The sequence below is a fragment of the Megascapheus bottae genome, chromosome 28 (genome assembly GCF_031878675.1).
Source record: "Megascapheus bottae isolate mThoBot1 chromosome 28, mThoBot2.hap1, whole genome shotgun sequence".
Classification (NCBI taxonomy): domain Eukaryota; kingdom Metazoa; phylum Chordata; class Mammalia; order Rodentia; family Geomyidae; genus Megascapheus; species Megascapheus bottae.
The window spans coordinates 4,310,686-4,326,365 of NC_143536.1; the positions used below are offsets into that span (position 1 = coordinate 4,310,686).

Consider the following 15,680-nt stretch of genomic DNA (forward strand, 5'->3'; position numbering starts at 1 on the left):
CCCCTCCATGCCTCCCTCCCTCCTCGCCGACCCCAGCCCTCTTTCTGGGGTGCCATGGAGTGGCCCCCCACCATGTTCCCAGCCCCCAGAGGACAGACAAGCACAAACATGCTTGTTCTTCGTAGAGGTGAATAGGAGAGTGCTTTTCATCCTTCTCTGCAAGGTCCCCCATCGCCTCTCAAATTAAAAAAAAGAACAGTTATAAACATGAGAGGAAAATAAGGCCTTGACTGTACATAATAACTCGGGGAAACTGACCCCGGGGGCAGGCGCGGCGAGCACGCGCTGCGGGAAGGGAGGCTGGGATTTGGGAGGAACGTGTCTGGAAGGATTTTAGGTGTGAGGGCTTTCCAGGGCGTACCTGGAAGACAAGACTGACTCCCATCAGAGAGCCCCTTGCCCGCGTCACTGCCTCAGAGCCATGCGTGCCACCCACGCCTGCCCCTCCCCTTTTCAAATGATCACAGCATCCGCTTTAGACCACCTCTTCTCCCCAAATGAGACCACCCTCAGGCTCCTATCTCTGGGAAACAGCTGAATCAGCCACAGGTCCCTCCATCCTCCCCTCTCACCTATCAGACCCTTGACCTGATCTTCTTTTCCCCCTCCTACCTCCATCCCGGGAGGGGAAGGGGTGCCTCCAGGTAATGAGGGAATCTAGGCCAGGTTTTAAGTCTCCAAGTTTGACTTATATAATTTTAATACTACATAATTATGCAATTATGCAATTAGGAGGAATAAGTTTCCACTCCTATTATAGTCACGGCTCTGAAAAATTCTCATTTTTGGAACTCACATCTCTCGATTGGGAGAATCATGCCAGCACTTTATTTAAGAGCATCGTCTGGCTGGTCCCCCTCACCTGCTGCATGGGCCTGAACCCCCTTCCGGGGGACTCCCCGAGATGGCTGCCATTGCCTGAAGCACCATCAGGCTCTTCCACCTGTGTCCCTCAGCCTCAGACCCACAAAACTCACTTGCAGTTAAGAAAGAGATTGTACAGTGAGCCTGGTGGCCAGGGTTCAAGTTCTAGCCTCGGTCTCCCCTCGGGCAATCCCTGCCTGGGTGTTGAGTTTGCTAGGTTAAAGTCTTCCAGGCCTGCACATTGTGTGTGGATTTCACCACCAGACAGCTTTCCCACATCCCTGGAGACTCCCCCCCCCATCCACTTGGGGTTTCAGCTCCATCTGCTGTGGTACCCAGTCCTGCCCACTTCCTCCCTGGGCATCTGGTGTTGACCTGACCCCTCCTCCTCCTGTGCCTCCAGTTCCTACTGTGGGGCTCAGCCACAGCCATCTTGTCCAGGGCAGCATGTTTTCATCATGCTGGGGCCTCCCCCTTCCACAGGCGTCCTCTCCTCTCCCTCTGCCCCAGCTTCTCCTCCTGTGGGCTTTGCCCCTGGCCGTGATTACTGCTACCAGGTCTGGAGTGGTTCTCAGAGAAAACTAGAGGTTTGAGGCTCCCTTAGTCAAGGTGCTTTTCCCCCTGGGGAGCTGTCAGCTTCGGGCCCTTGAATCTGCAAAACTCAAGGTCACTTCTGAAAGTCAAAGAATTCAGGTCTAGAAATTGGGGCCTGTGGTGGCCACAACCAACTCTGGCTCTGAAGACAGCCCATTTGCAGGGGGTTGATCCTCAGAGCCGAGCGCCGCAGGGCTGGGGCCCAGCTGAGTCCACTGGGGAGGAAGGGAGGCAGGTCGAGGGTCCCTGCCACGACACCAGACCCACGTGGGACAGGAGAGGCAGCCTCTGCGTGACAGGGACTCGGCCGATGCCTCCGCAGGGCCGCCCTAAACGGCTGTTCTCGGAACCATGCCCTGACCCCTTCTCACTTTGTCTGGGTGGATCTCAGACCACAATCCTCCTGTCTGTCTCCACCTCCTGTATCCCTGGGATTGTGGCTTTAGCATCAAAGGCCATGGCATTAGAAAACCTGGGTTCTGTCTCTCAAGCCAGGTGTTCCAGAGTGCATTACAGGGTTGTGCAGGTTGGGCTGTGTGCACATGTGTGTGTGTGTGTGTGCGCACGCGCGCATGTGTGGCCCTGATGAAGCCACACAGAGTGTAGTGGAGACCCATCCAGAGCCAGAGGTGCTCTCCTGGCACTATGCAAACTCTTTGCTAATTTCTTTTCTCAGGAAATCAGAGAGATGGTGGCTCCTGTGTTAAAAAGCTTCCAAGCCGAGGTAAGGCCCCAGCCCCAGGCCTGCTGGCCTCCCCATTCCTTACCACAGCCTGCCCACCTGCGCTGAACTCCACCTACCACTATGGTAGCCAGGCTGGGCTCTGGGCTCTGGGTTGTTGGCTGTGATTCTTGGGTCACCTCTTGCCTACCTGTGCCTCCACCTCCTGCTGCTTCTGCAAGAGTGACATGAGCGGTGGGGCTCCCTCATCCCCCTCATTGTCCCTTGATGGTGGTGGGGAGTCTGAGAACCACTGGCCTGGCCCCCCACAAGAGGGAACCGCGTCCTGGAGTTCCACTGGGTCAGAAGCCATCTCAGAGGCCTGCTCTGGGGCCTCCCCAGACTCAGGCCAAATCAGAACCCTGACCCCTCTCAGATCTTGGTGGGATGGGTTTGAATCCCCCCCCCCGCCGCCCCTGGCACGAGGCCCCATGTAACCTTGGCTCTGTGTTTTTTCTAGTTAGGTGGAAATAAGAGTCTCATGGACTTCCCTGCCCAGGCTGACTTTGAGCCGAGTCTCGGATCTCAGTGCCCTTGAGTAGCTGAGATAACAGGACTGAGCACCTGTGTGGGGCCCGCGTGTCCTTTGCTGGCCAGCCTTCTTTTTCTTACCATAGAACTGGTGTGCTTGTTTATCAACACAGCTGTCCAGTTGGTTCCTTTGGATGGCTTGCTGGGACCTAGGAACAGAGAACATTAACAATGAGTTTCCTGGCTTTGCATTTTTTTTTTTTTTTTTTTTTGCCAGTCCTGGGCTTGAGCTCAGGGCCTGAGCACTGTCCTTGGACTTTCTCAAGGCTAGAGCTCAACTACTTGAACCACTTCCAGCTTTTTTCTATGTATGTGGTACCGAGGAATTGAACCCGGGTCTTCGTGCATGCTAGGCAAGCACTTTAACCACTAGGCCAAACTCCCGGCCCTGGCTTTGCATTTGTAAAAGCAAATGTTCTGGCCTATGCTAGGTCCCAGGAAGGATGAGCCTCAGTTTCCCTCTCTGTGATAAGAGAATGAAGATGCTGGGGTCTTCATGTTGTTTGGGGATTGGCTGAACCAATAGGGAGGCAAACTGGGCCTTCTGTGGCCATCGGAAGCTTTCAATAGAAAGAAAGAGTTGGGTGGTGACCAAGGTACCTGAACACACACGTAGATCAGGCTCTGGCCTGGGGAAGATTCGAATCTCAGCCCTCATCCTCCAACTAGCCACATGGCCTACAGGAGGTTTCTCAACCTCTCTGAACCTCAGCTCTCTTCCTGGGCCTCAGACAGTCAGGACTCAAAGTACTTTGCAGGTCTGTGGCGTTGCTAGGTGCTTGGGAAACAGTTAGTACCCAGTAGGGGCCCCTTGTGAAACAGTAGATGCTCAGTAAGTACACCCTGCTAGCATGGAGGAGAACCACAAAGCCAGAGGCTGCCCCTAAAACCTATGCAGGCTGTGGCATATACTCCTTTAGTATCTGGGGGGTCTTCACAGAGAACCCCACTAATTTTCTTTAGAGGGCCTTCCATCCTCTCCCAGTGTACCCAAAAGACTACCTTTTCTGGAATGTTATTCCCACAGCCCGGCTTCCCTCCGGAGGTGCTCTCTGTGCTCAGCCTTCCTTGTGCTGGGGAGGAAAAGGCCTCAGAGCAGAGGTGTCAAAACAGCGTCTCACCTGATAGTCCAAATAGGATTTCCATTCTGTCTATGCATGTATTTACTCATTTCTTTGACATTGGTCCTGGGGCTTGAACTAAGGACTTGGGCACTGTCCCTGAGCTTTTTTGCTGAACCTGTGGCACTGTGCCGCTTGAGCCACAGCTCCACTTCCAACTTTTTGGTAATTCATTAGCAATAAGGATCTCATGGATGCCAGGTACCAGTGGTTCATGGCTGTAATCCTAGCTAGTCAGGAGGTTGGGAATCTGAGGATCAGATCAAAGCCAGTCTGGGCGGCAAAGTCCACAAGACTCTCATCTCCAGTTAACCACCAGAAAACCAGAAGTGGCACTGTGGCTCAAAGTGGTAGAGCACTAGCCTTGAGCTGAAGAGCTCAGGGACAGCACGCAAGCCCCTGAGTTCAAGCCCCATGACTGACAGAGGAAAAACAAAACCAGAGTCTCATGCTTTCCTGTCCAGAGCTGGCTTTGAATCATGATCCTCCGGTCTCAGCCTCTTGAGTAGCTAGTGTGAGTTCATTTTCTTTTCCTCTTTCATTTATTTATTTATTGCCAGTCCTGGGCTTGAGCTCAGGGCTTGGGTGCTGTTCCTGAGCTCTTCAGCTCAAGGCTAGTGCTCTACCACTTGGACTGTCCTTGGATTTTCTCAAGGCTAGAGCTCTACCACTTGAGCCTCAGCCCCATTTCCAGCTTTTTTTCTATGTATGTGGTACATAGGAATTGAACCCGGGTCTTCCTGAATATTAGGCAAGCACTCTACCACTCGACCAAACTCCTGGCCCCCTTTGTTTTTTCTTTTCTTTTCTGCTGGGATTTGGGGGGACGCAATCTGCCCCCTGTTTTCTGGCTGCTTCCTTCCCTGCCTGGATGACTGACGCACAGTTTGCTGAGCTCCCCGTCAGGAGATGGCAACTACACGACCCTGGGAGTGGCTTCCCTGCACACGGCCACTCGGTGACCGAAGTTTGAGGATCCTTGCTCACAGAGAAAAGAGCAAAGCAAAAGCCCTACTAATTACAAAAGTTGCTCCATGAAAGATAATTCAAAGCAATAATTTAGCAAACATAATCAAGCCGCACAGATGGAGTTGTTGATGGATGGATCGCAACATGCAATTAGCCGTTCTCAGAGTTACATATCATTAACCCTCCGAGCACAAAAATTATTTTCTCATTATTAGTTGAAAAGGTAAAATTAAGCTGACTAGACAGTAAAGGGGAAGGGGAGAAAAAAAACTACAATTAATTATCTTCGTTTATTACAGTCATTATTTTAAACTTATTTTTACTTAGAGAAAGAGAGACATGAAAACATCTAAATTAAAAGTTGGGTGTTGATGGACCGGAAGTGAACCTCTGGCTTTCTCCTCTCTCCTCCTCCTCCCTACCTAGGGGTCAGAGCCTAGGTGACTCTGGCAGGGTTTGGGCCTTGCCAGCTCTGGTAAAATGCCCTTGGTTGTGAACATTGCCTGCATTCCCACCAAAGCACCACCGAAGCTGTCGTGCTGTATTACAACCAAATTAAGCTCCCACTCCTTTCCTTCTTACCCCATGCCTTATAAAGTAAATTATGAATGCCCCTGCCTCCCAGTTAAGCAGTTATTTGCTGCTGTTCTGGGTATTTCTCATTAGAAATAACATCATCTAAAGAAGGCTATTGATTGATTTTTTTTTAATCTTGGAATCATGGACGTGAACCACATATTTATATGACATTGCCTTTAACTAGAACTCTCATGCTTTATTTTTATATTATTGATCTTTTTGACATGAATTGCTTTTTGGCCTTGTGTGAGTGTTGTAAGCTTTCCGCCAGCAGAGAAATGGGCCAAGCCTGGCCGGGCTGGGCCGGAAGAGGGACCGCCGTGGCCATGAAGAGGCAGCCGTGCCGCCCGGCGCAGCTGCCGTCTCCACGGGGACATTCACGAGCCTCCTGGTGGATGGCGTGCAGGGCCCCAGGGGTGGGGGTGGGGGAAGGGCGCACATCCATCTCCAGGCCCTGTCACCCTGGGGTTCCGTGTGCCATCTGCCTCCTGGGTGGGGTGGGGAAGGCGGAAGCTACTGGAACAGCAGCCCACTGACAGGCAGAGCACACAGTCGGCCCTTCCGCTGGCCGTGGGTGTTTGTTGGGCATCTGTGTGCGTGCTACTGGGCACCAGGGTAAACGTGGACTCCTGTACACCTGGCTGGCAGGGTGGGAAGAACGTCACAGCCCCGGGCCCCACAGACCCAGGTGTATGTGGCACCCCTGCCGTGGCTGGGCTCCTCTGTGAGTAAAGTGGGCCCGAGTCCTCATGCTCTTAAACAGTCTGCAGCCTGGACTCCATTCTATAGCCTGCTGTAGTTGAGATGAAATCCCCAGACCTTTGTGGGTGGTGGCCAGGTGGATCTCGGGTAGTGCTGTCTTCTCTGTCCTCTACTGTCCTCTCTGCACCCAGAGGCTGCCCGGTGTATATCCTGCTGCCTTCTCTGTTCCGCTAAGACTTCATACTGTAGCATCTATCTAACACCTGCTGTATGCAGTGAGTGATTGGCTAAGGTACCTGTCTGTCCTGTGCCCATCACAGCCTCCTAAGATGCAGACACCCCCAGACTGTGCTGTGCACAGCTGTGGCCTGGGTGCAGGGTGAGAGGGGTGAGCCAGCCCCAGCCGTGTTCAGTCCCGGGCGTGGTGTCACTCAGCTTCTCCAGCCCTGTGGCAAAACTCCTGAAAGAACCGAAGGAGAAAAGGCTTGGCTCACAGTTTGGGCAGTGCTGTCTGTGTGACTTGGCTGTGCGTGGGGCCGGCGGGGAGGCGGAGGTGGTGGAGTGAGGCAGTAAAGCTGCTCACCTTGTGACAGCCAGGAGCAGAGACGGGGCAGGGCTGGGAAAAGACACACCTTCCCTGCCCATGCCCAGTAGGCAAGGGTTGAGGCCAGAGAAGACACACCCTCCCGGCCCACACCCAGTAGACAGGGGGTGGGGACAGACAAGGCACTCAGGCTCCTGGTCCCTATTATTTATCAGACACCCACTGTTTTCCAGGCCCTTGGGGATACAGCAGTGACAAGTCAGCCAGCCTAGGGCTTACGTGCACGCACACTCCGGTGACATCTGGAAACGTGGCTGCGTATGCAGACGTTCAGGTGCTTCACCAAGGTCACCCAGCGGCAGTGTGGGCAAATTCCTCCCAGATGCACGGGGTAGGGACTCTGACAATTTAACCAGTCAATTATAATAATATTTTTCTCTCTGAATGTTTAGAAGGGGAGGGGGAGCTGGCTTGCTAAGGTATAATCATGGCTCAGAGGCCGAGCTGCCATTAGTTATTAATTAGGCCATTATGCATCGCACACAGATAATTGCTTTGCTGCAGAGTCACCAAGCATGAAACGGACCCAGCCCAGAAGCGCCATCTATCAATCTGTGAAGCTGCAGCCATGGCGCTCTCTCACCTTGAGCCCGGTGTGCGTCCTGGCAGGGAAACACAAAGAAATGAATGACACTGGGCTGGCAGGAGGGAGCCCAGGGGACAGCGGCTGAGCCAGGTGTCCGTGAAAACAGCCATTTGTCTCCCGTCGATGGAAACCTCCCTGCTCCCCTCCCTGCCCCCACCTTGGTATTTGGGGGGGTTGCTTAGGGAGCCAGGAAAAAGCCACCATTCTGTTGCTCTTGGCAGCTGCCAGGTAGCCAAGCCCAGGGAAACAGGGGCAGCCTTTCCCTGTGTTCTCTGCCCCAGGCCTTATGGGGGAAAGAAGGAGACCTCAGCCCTACTCCAGCATATCCCGGGGGTCTCCAGATGGGAACACAGGAACCAGTGCCAGCATTCACTGTGATACTGAGGGCAGCTGATGACTGGTGCTTCATTGGAGATAAGAGTCTCACAGACTTTCCTGCCCTGGCTGGCTCTAAATGGTGATCCTCAGATTTCAGCCTCCTGAGTAGAAGGTCAGGCCTGAGCCACCAGCACAGGGCTGGAATGCCACCTAGGGAAGGCCAGATGCCAGCTGTTACCACCAGCCATGCCACAGTTGTAAGCTGCCATGAAGCCAGGGTCCAGGCTCAGACCTGACTCCAACGCCCAGGTTCCCAGGCCTTTCTTGAGTCCATGAGTCCACTAAGCCCTAGCTATCTACACACCCCATGCCCTCCCCTCCCCCTCCTTCCCGCAGTCTCCCCTCCCCTCCTCCTGGCCCTTTTCCTCCTAGAGTTCTCTGTGCTTCGGTCTGCAGGGTCTCCTAGCCAGGGGTACAGGGGCCTCAAGGAGCTGGAGTGGCTCTGTTCAGCACGCCCAGGGGACTGGGGGGAACAGAATGGAGGGTTTGTGGGGGGCTTTAGCAGTTGTCCAGCCACTGAGAACCTGAAAGCCAGAAAGCAGTAGCTGCATAGACATGGGTCCCTCAGCACCCAATCCCCTTCTGACTGCAAAAACCTCTCTTGGAGGGGCAGAGGGCACGTGGGATTCGGGGGGTCGTAGCAGACTGCGGCTTGGCCCCACAGATGGCTGCCAGCCGGCTCCAGGTGGCTGTCGATAGAACCGTGGGCCTGATGGCCAGATCCTCTGATTTCCCCTGAGAAACGAGCAATTTGGAACTCTCCTGGTTTTTAAATACTGGCTCCATATATATGCACATATTTTCAAGCCCACAGAACTTTTTGGAGTTATCATTTACATAAGCAAAACGCCACAGCCTGAAGTAGATGGCTTGATGGATCTTGACAGCTGAAATATTTTTAAAATAGGAAGGGTCCAAGAAAGGAGGGGCCTAGGTCACATCAGTGCCCAGACAGGTCACTCGAGCATGCCGTGGCCCCCATGGGAGATACGGAGCCCATACATTGTGCTCGGCTGACATCCACACTTACTTCCCTCCGTGTGGGTTGTTTTTGGGGGGTGCCAATGCTAGGATTGAACCTACGGCTTTCTGTTCTTGTTTGGCTTTCTCACTCAAAGGTGGCACTCTCCCACTTGAGCCACATCTCCACTTAGGGCTTTTTGCCAGTTGGTTGGAGATGAGAGTCTCTCAGACAAGCTGTGTACCAGTGGCTCAGGCCTGTAATCCTAGCTACTCAATTTGAAGCCAGTCTGGGCAGGAAAGTCCATGAGACTCTTATTTCAAATTAACCATTAAAAAAAAAAAAACACACAAAGAAGCAGAAAAAAAGGGCGGGGGGGGGTGCTGTGGCTCAAGTGGTAGCATGCTAGCCTTGAGAAAAAAAAAAGAGTTAGGGACAGTGCCTAGACCCTGAGTTCCCCCCAGAAAGAAACCAAAAACCAAGTCTTTCATATTTGGCTACCTGGGCTGACTTTGACCTTCGATGTTCAGACCTCAGCCTCCTGAGTAGCTGGGATAACAGGTGTGAGCCACTGGCGCCAGCTGCTCTGTGGGTTTTGAGGAATGGGTGATGTCAGGGAAAGTGAGGACAATGGGGGTGAGCTTGTGACTGTCCTAACTCACCCACGGTGAGAGCTGTTCACCCACTTGGGGAGAGGAGTTCACACAAAGGCCCCCCTCACCTGCCTTTCCCACCGGGCCTCCACAGGCCTCTGTGGGCCTCCGCTGGCCTCTGCCCCTCCTGTGGGACCTAGAGGTCCTTCTGGGCTGTGTTCAGGAGAACCCCGCCCTTTGGTGGTGCATTTGGGGGGTCAGATGGATTCCTTCTCATGAAAAGTCTTTGTACGCTATAAAAAGCTGTAGATTAAAATTGGAAGGTATTATGATTATAATTTTATGCAGAAAAACTTGAGCTGTTGGTGGCGGGGTGGGGGGGGGTGGAAGCTGAGCCACCAGAAGACAACCTTGCAGGCTGCACTTGGGGCCAGCGACACAATCATCCGTGGCTCGTCCCTCACGGTGGAGGTGGCCAGAGAGTCACCCACAGCTGGAGCTCTGGCCACAGCCTCATTCGGGGTGCCCATGGCTTCCCAGTGCCATAACCATGACTCTATTTCCCATCTTCATCCTTGACCTTAGCCCATGCATGGCAGGAGCTCCTGTCCTGTCCTGCCCTGTCCTTGCCAGCCTTAGCGAATCATCGAGAGCTTTGAACTTCACTATATGAATCAGTGGCTGATGTCTGTCTGTCTTTCTTTCTTCCTTTCTTCCTTTCTTTCTTTCTTTCTTTCTTTCTTTCTTTCCTTCCTTCCTTCCTTCCTTCCTTCCTTCCTTCCTTCCTTCCTTCCTTCCTTTCCTTTTTTAGTATCCCAAAGCAAAATTTGTTTGTAAGGAATGAAAGAAAGCCTCTGGTTCCTTGTATGCCGGGAGCCCTCGGAAGTGCAAAGAAATTGTGTATTCATTGCAAAAAAAATTTTTTTTAAAAAAAGCCCTGGCTTATACAATTTTAACAATAGAAAAAAATGATCTTTGTGCTTCCATGCATGGCTACTTAGAGGAACACAGACACAGCGTTCAGGTGGCTGCGGAATTACAAATGAGCGGTGGCCTTTGTTTTTCGAGACAAGCAATTTAAATGCGATCATATGTGAAAGCTGAGAGATTCCCTCCCTTGGGGTGGGGAACCATAAAGGAAGCAAAGCTTTCTTCTTCTTCAACTACTGAGGCAGGATCTGAGTTGCCTCGGCGGGAGGTGAGAAGTTAGAATGTCATCTGATAAATCTACAATTGGCAGTTTGTGATTAGACGAAATGGGTGATTACTGTATGGCCAATAGCAGAGCTGCCGCCTCCACGGAGGTCAGGGAGCTTGGGGGGGGGAGAAGCTTCCCCCTCACTACCACCACATGGCATCTCAGGGCATCCGATGTTGGTACATCTGGGAGTCTGAATTATATTGCAGAAGAAGGGGTTCCTCATGCCAACCTTTGAAAATACTTCACTCTATCTATACATTATTGAGCTCAGGGCCTGGACCCCCTCCCTGAGATTTTTCACCCAAGACTAGTGCTCTGCCTCTTGAGCTCCACTTCTGTTTTTGTTTGTTTTTTTAACTCTAGGCCTGGGCACTATCCCTGAGCTCTTCAGCTCAAGGCTACTGCTCTACCCCTTGAGCCACAGTGCCACTTCCTGTTTTCTGGTGGTTCACTGGAGATAAGAGTCTCATGACTCTGGCTTTGAACCCTGATCCTCAGATCTCAGCCTCATGGGTAGCGAGAATTACAGGTGTGAGCCACCGTACCCAGCTTCCACTTCTGGCTTTTTGGTGGTTAACGGAAGATGAGATTTTCCTGTATTTTATTTAAAAGTAAAGATTAGGGGCTGTGAAGGTGACTTAGTGGTAGAGTGCTTGCCTAGCATGCATGAAGCCTTGGGTTCAATTCCTCAGTACCACATAAACAGAAAGTGCTGGAAATGGTGCTGTGGCTCAAGTGGTAGAGTGCTAGCCTTGAGCAAAAGGTCAGGGACACTGTCTAGGCCCTGAGTTCAAGGCCCAGGACTGGTAAGAATAAATAAAAGTTGCCGGGAGTTTGGCCTAGTGGTTAAAGTGCTTGCCTAGCATGCATGAAGACCCGGGTTCGATTCCTTGGTACCACATACATAGAAAAAAGCCGGAAGTGGTGCTGAGGCTCAAGTGGTAGAGCTCTAGCCTTGAGAAAGTCCAAGGACAGTGCTCAGGCCCTGAGCTCAAACCCAGGACTGGCAAAAAAAAAAAAAAAAAAAAAAAGAATAAATAAAAGTAAAGATTACCTGTGCCTCTGATTGTATAAAATATTTATCCAAATGAATTCCAGGAAACAGAAAAAGTGAAGATTGCATCTTATCACGTGGAGGTATAATCCATAGTTTTAGAAAACATAGTGAACCATTGTACTTTTTCTTTCTGTTCTGGGTCTTCAAAATCCAATGTGTTTTACCCTCACAGTTTGAAGCCAGCCCTAGCAGAAAAGTCCCTGAGACTCTTATTACCTCCAATTAACCACTCCGAAAAACAGGAAGTAGAGCTATGGCTCAAAGCACTAGAGTGCTATCCTTGAGCAAAGTAGCTCAGTGACAGGGCCAAGGTCCTGAGTTCAAGCCCCATGACCGACAGAAATAAAATAAAAATAACCACATTGAGCCACCATTGCCAGCCTATGGTTTGGCAGTTCCTGTGTTTACCATGGTATGGCCTTTAATCTCAACACCAGGCCTGGGAGGTGGGTCTCACGGTCTACACATATGCCATTTTGTAGCCAAGGATGCTGAAGACCAGAAAGGGTTGATAACTTTCCTGAGGTCACTCAGCCAGGGCACAGAGCTCCCCAACATTGCAGCAAGCCAGCGCTGCACCCCTCCCCTGCCTCCATTGACGATGTGTGCCCCTCACGATGACGCATGACACTTTCTCTTGTTTCCAAAGGTGGTGTCTCTCAGTAAGAGGAGTCAGGAGGCAGAGACGGCTTTTCTGAGTGTTTACAAGCAGATCATTGAAGCGCCAGGTAAGAAACACAGGCTCTGAGTTGGTGCAAGTGCTTCTTGGCTGGAGCTCTCGGGCTGGCCTCAGCTCCAGGGTGCAGCCAGAGGCCTGGGGGCTTTGTCCACCCTACATGGTGTCCTGTGGTGCCTTGTGCCTCCTGCGTTGGGGTCAGAACTCCTGGCAGGTTATCTCACCCAGGTCTTTCCTGTTAAGCCCCTCTCCTGGGCACAGATGTCAGCCTCAGTGCTCCGCCAGCAGGGAACGATGGAGAATGCCTGCAGAATGGCAGTACCAACCCCGACCTTGATGTTGAAAGCAGGAAGTGCATAGCTTCACTTGCAGACAGGCAGACAGGCAGGCATGCAGGGAGACTGGCAGACAGACAGGCAGGCAGCCACAGTCTTCTCACACAAGCCAAGGAAAATGTTCATCAAAAGCTGAGTGGATTTCAGATATCCAGCACAGCCATCAATGGAATATTACTCAGACCTGAAAAGGAATGAAGCCTCCTCACGTGGTAAGCCACAGGTGGTAGAGCAGTCACCGAATCCTCATGCTACTTGATTCCACACATAAAGCCCATAGGGCTGGAGTGCCGATTTTTGAATGGTTCTTGTGGGTGTTGTAAACACTGCCTTAGCTGAAGAGGAGGAGGAGTGCTGCCGGGCTGGGTGGGCAGCTGGCGGGGTGCTGTGCCTGGGTGCAGATGTGGAGTCACACATGTGTTCAGTTTGAGAGTGCTGGGCATGGGATGAGGACAGGTGGGCCATGCCCTGGTTGTGTCCATGCAGGGGTTCCACTGATCTGCAGCCTGGGGAAAAGAGGAAGGCAGGGAGGAGGAGGAGGAGGAGGAGGAGGAGGAGGAGGAGGAGGAGGAGGAGGAGGAGGAGGAGGAGAAGCAGCACCTTGGCTCCTGTCCAAAATGGAGACTTCCTTTCAGGGCACCCCCATCCCTATCCTAAGCCTTCATTCCTGGACCCCAGATGGTTAAAACACAGGCACAACCAGGCACTGGTGGCTCACACTTGTAAACCTAGCAACTCAGGAGGCTGAGATCTGAGGATCACAGTTCAAAGCCAACCTGGGCAGAAAAGTCCAAGAGACCCTTATCTCCAAGAAACTACTCAGAAAAAGAGGGAAGTGGTGCTATGGCTCACATGTTAGAGCGCTAGCCTTGAGCACACAGAGGCTCAGGGACAGAGCCCCAGGCCCTGAGTTCAAACCCAGGACCAGTACACATATATACCAAAAATTCCCGGAGTCTAGACACGGAGACAGAAAGCTGTGACAGCCCCCGTGGGTGAACTCCTAGAGGCCTTCAGCCTTCTCACCCCTGTCCCCAGAACACCAGGTCACTGGGGCCTGGCACTGGCTCTGACCCCAGCAATCCTCTCAGGAAACTGGGAGGGGTAGGCGGGGAGGGGGCGCACTCCCCAGCTGTCACGAGTGAGGAAGTGGGGCGCCTTTCCTGCTCCAAACAGCCACACAAATGGCCCTTGAGGGGCTCTAATTCATTTTCGAGACATTTAAGAATAACAAAATATTTTAATGATTTCTTAGGGGAATTGGGAAGACATATTTTGTTCTCATTAAATTTTATCTCAGATACAAGCACCCAAATGTCAGATGTGGGTTTGGGGCTCCTGGCTGCCCACCCCCCAGTCTTTCCTCCCCCCCCCAGCCCTCCCTCCTCCCCCCGAGCACCCCACACCGGTCCCGAAGCAGAGGTGCAGATGCGAGAGCTCCATTTGTGTCTTTCTTGACAGGCAAATTATTTGCGGGATTTCTCCCCACCCTCCGCCACACACAAGTCCTGATTCAACATTTTTGTTTTCAATGGCTGCTCCCAGCCCAAATCCTTGGCAGAAAAATGCGACACGGCTGATTGCTCAGCGAGTATTTTGATAAGTTTGGTTTGAAGCCTGCTTGTCTGTAATTACGAAAGAAAATCGTAAATCTTTTAGATATTGTTCACACAGATGTGGCGTGAAGTGTGAAGGGGAAAAAAAAGGCAGTAAAACGTGTTAAAAGCATAATTAATGTCATTGTCCTAGAGGAAGATTTGATTTAAGCCTCTCTGACTCTGGCTGGTATGAACCCTGGGTGCCTAGCCCCCCAATAGCCAGCCTGTCCCACCTGTGACCCGACCACTCACTAGTTAAAAAGAGAAACAAAGGGGCTGGTGGCTCGTGTCTATAATCCTCCCTACTCAAGAGGCTCAGCTCTGAGGGTCCAGGTTCAAAACCAGCCCCAGGAAAAGTCCATGAGAGTCTCCTCTCTAATTAAGCAGCAAAAAAAAGTCAGAAGTGGTAGCACAGAAAAAAGCTCAGGGACAGCACCCAGGCCCTGAGTTCAAGCCCCAGGACTGGCACCAAAAGAAAAAAGGAAAAAAAAAAAAAACAGAGAAAAACCAAACAAGGAAAACGAGTGGGAGGCTAGGCTGGCAACATTACAAGATTGCTGAGCAGAAGAGAGAAGAGAGGTGAGTGTCATGAATTCTTCTTCTGCCTTTGTTTTTTGTGGGTTCCCCCCTTTTGATATTTTTAAGTAAGATGCAAGGTTTTATTATCCCTGGCACGTGCGGCTTGCGTTCCCCTTCTTTTGGAGTGAGGCTGGTCAGCAGCGTGGCTGGGTTTGGGCTGAGGTCACAGAAACACCTGCCTGGCTCTCAGGATGCTCTCTGTACTGTGAGAGCTTGGTCTTAACCTCCCTGAGCTCCCGTGTCTGTGTTAGAATCTGTTCGTGGGTCAGCAAGAGACACTGATGCTCCGTACACTAAAAGCATGGTGTGGGGAGATTAGATAACCCAGAACCTCACTGACAGTGGGGTGCTGGCTGGGGGGCCTTTGCGCTCAGGGGGGTCAGGGCAGCGTGGTGGGGGAGGTTTCGGACGTTGTCGGCTCCTCGATTTGTCTTCCCAATTATATACAAGAAACGGGCACCGGCGGCCTCTGAGGGTTCAGAAGAATTGAAGGGAAGAAAACGATTTCGGAGGAACGCGATTTGTTGGAGCTTTTTTCCCCTTCATTTTTTCCCTGTGTGCTTTTTTTTCTTTATTCTTTTTTTATCAAAACAGTGGCTGACACCACACACATACCATTTTTGTCCTCAACAAACAAAAGGGCTCGAGCCTCCTCCCTTTCTGGGAGGTGACAGAGCCTCAGGAATTTGATACTATACACACACACACACGCATGTGTGCGTGCCTCTGTGTGTATATGTATGTATGTGGGCTGAAATCTGAGCATCTTCTAGCATTGGGGCTTTTTAGGGTCTTGGCAGGGCCATGCTTGGGAACTGCTCCCCTGAGGTTCGAAGATTCAGGAAGAAAAATTTGGGAAGAAAAATATGTTGTCACCTGTTAAGCCCTAGTCCAGGCTGGGCAGTCAGAATTAGTTTATTTAAGTAAATATTGCTCTTGTTTCGTTACTTGGTACTAAATCTATCCATGTTTCCGGTCTGTATATCCTTCACCCACCCTTCTGGCAAACTGTTTTCTTATTGATTTGTCAC

At 51.6% G+C, this 15,680-nt stretch overlaps 1 protein-coding gene across 1 annotated transcript in view; it reads left to right on the forward strand.

The window, feature by feature from the left end:
- The window catches only part of Cux2 (cut like homeobox 2), a 99,894-nt gene that overhangs the window by 61,239 nt on the left and 22,975 nt on the right, over positions 1-15,680 (forward strand). Inside the window, exons 3-4 of the mRNA XM_090320056.1 lie at positions 2,135-2,182; positions 12,111-12,189. Coding sequence (XP_090176182.1) covers positions 2,147-2,182; positions 12,111-12,189 — 115 coding nt within the window. The 5' untranslated portion in view covers positions 2,135-2,146. The remainder of the gene's footprint in view (positions 1-2,134; positions 2,183-12,110; positions 12,190-15,680) is intronic.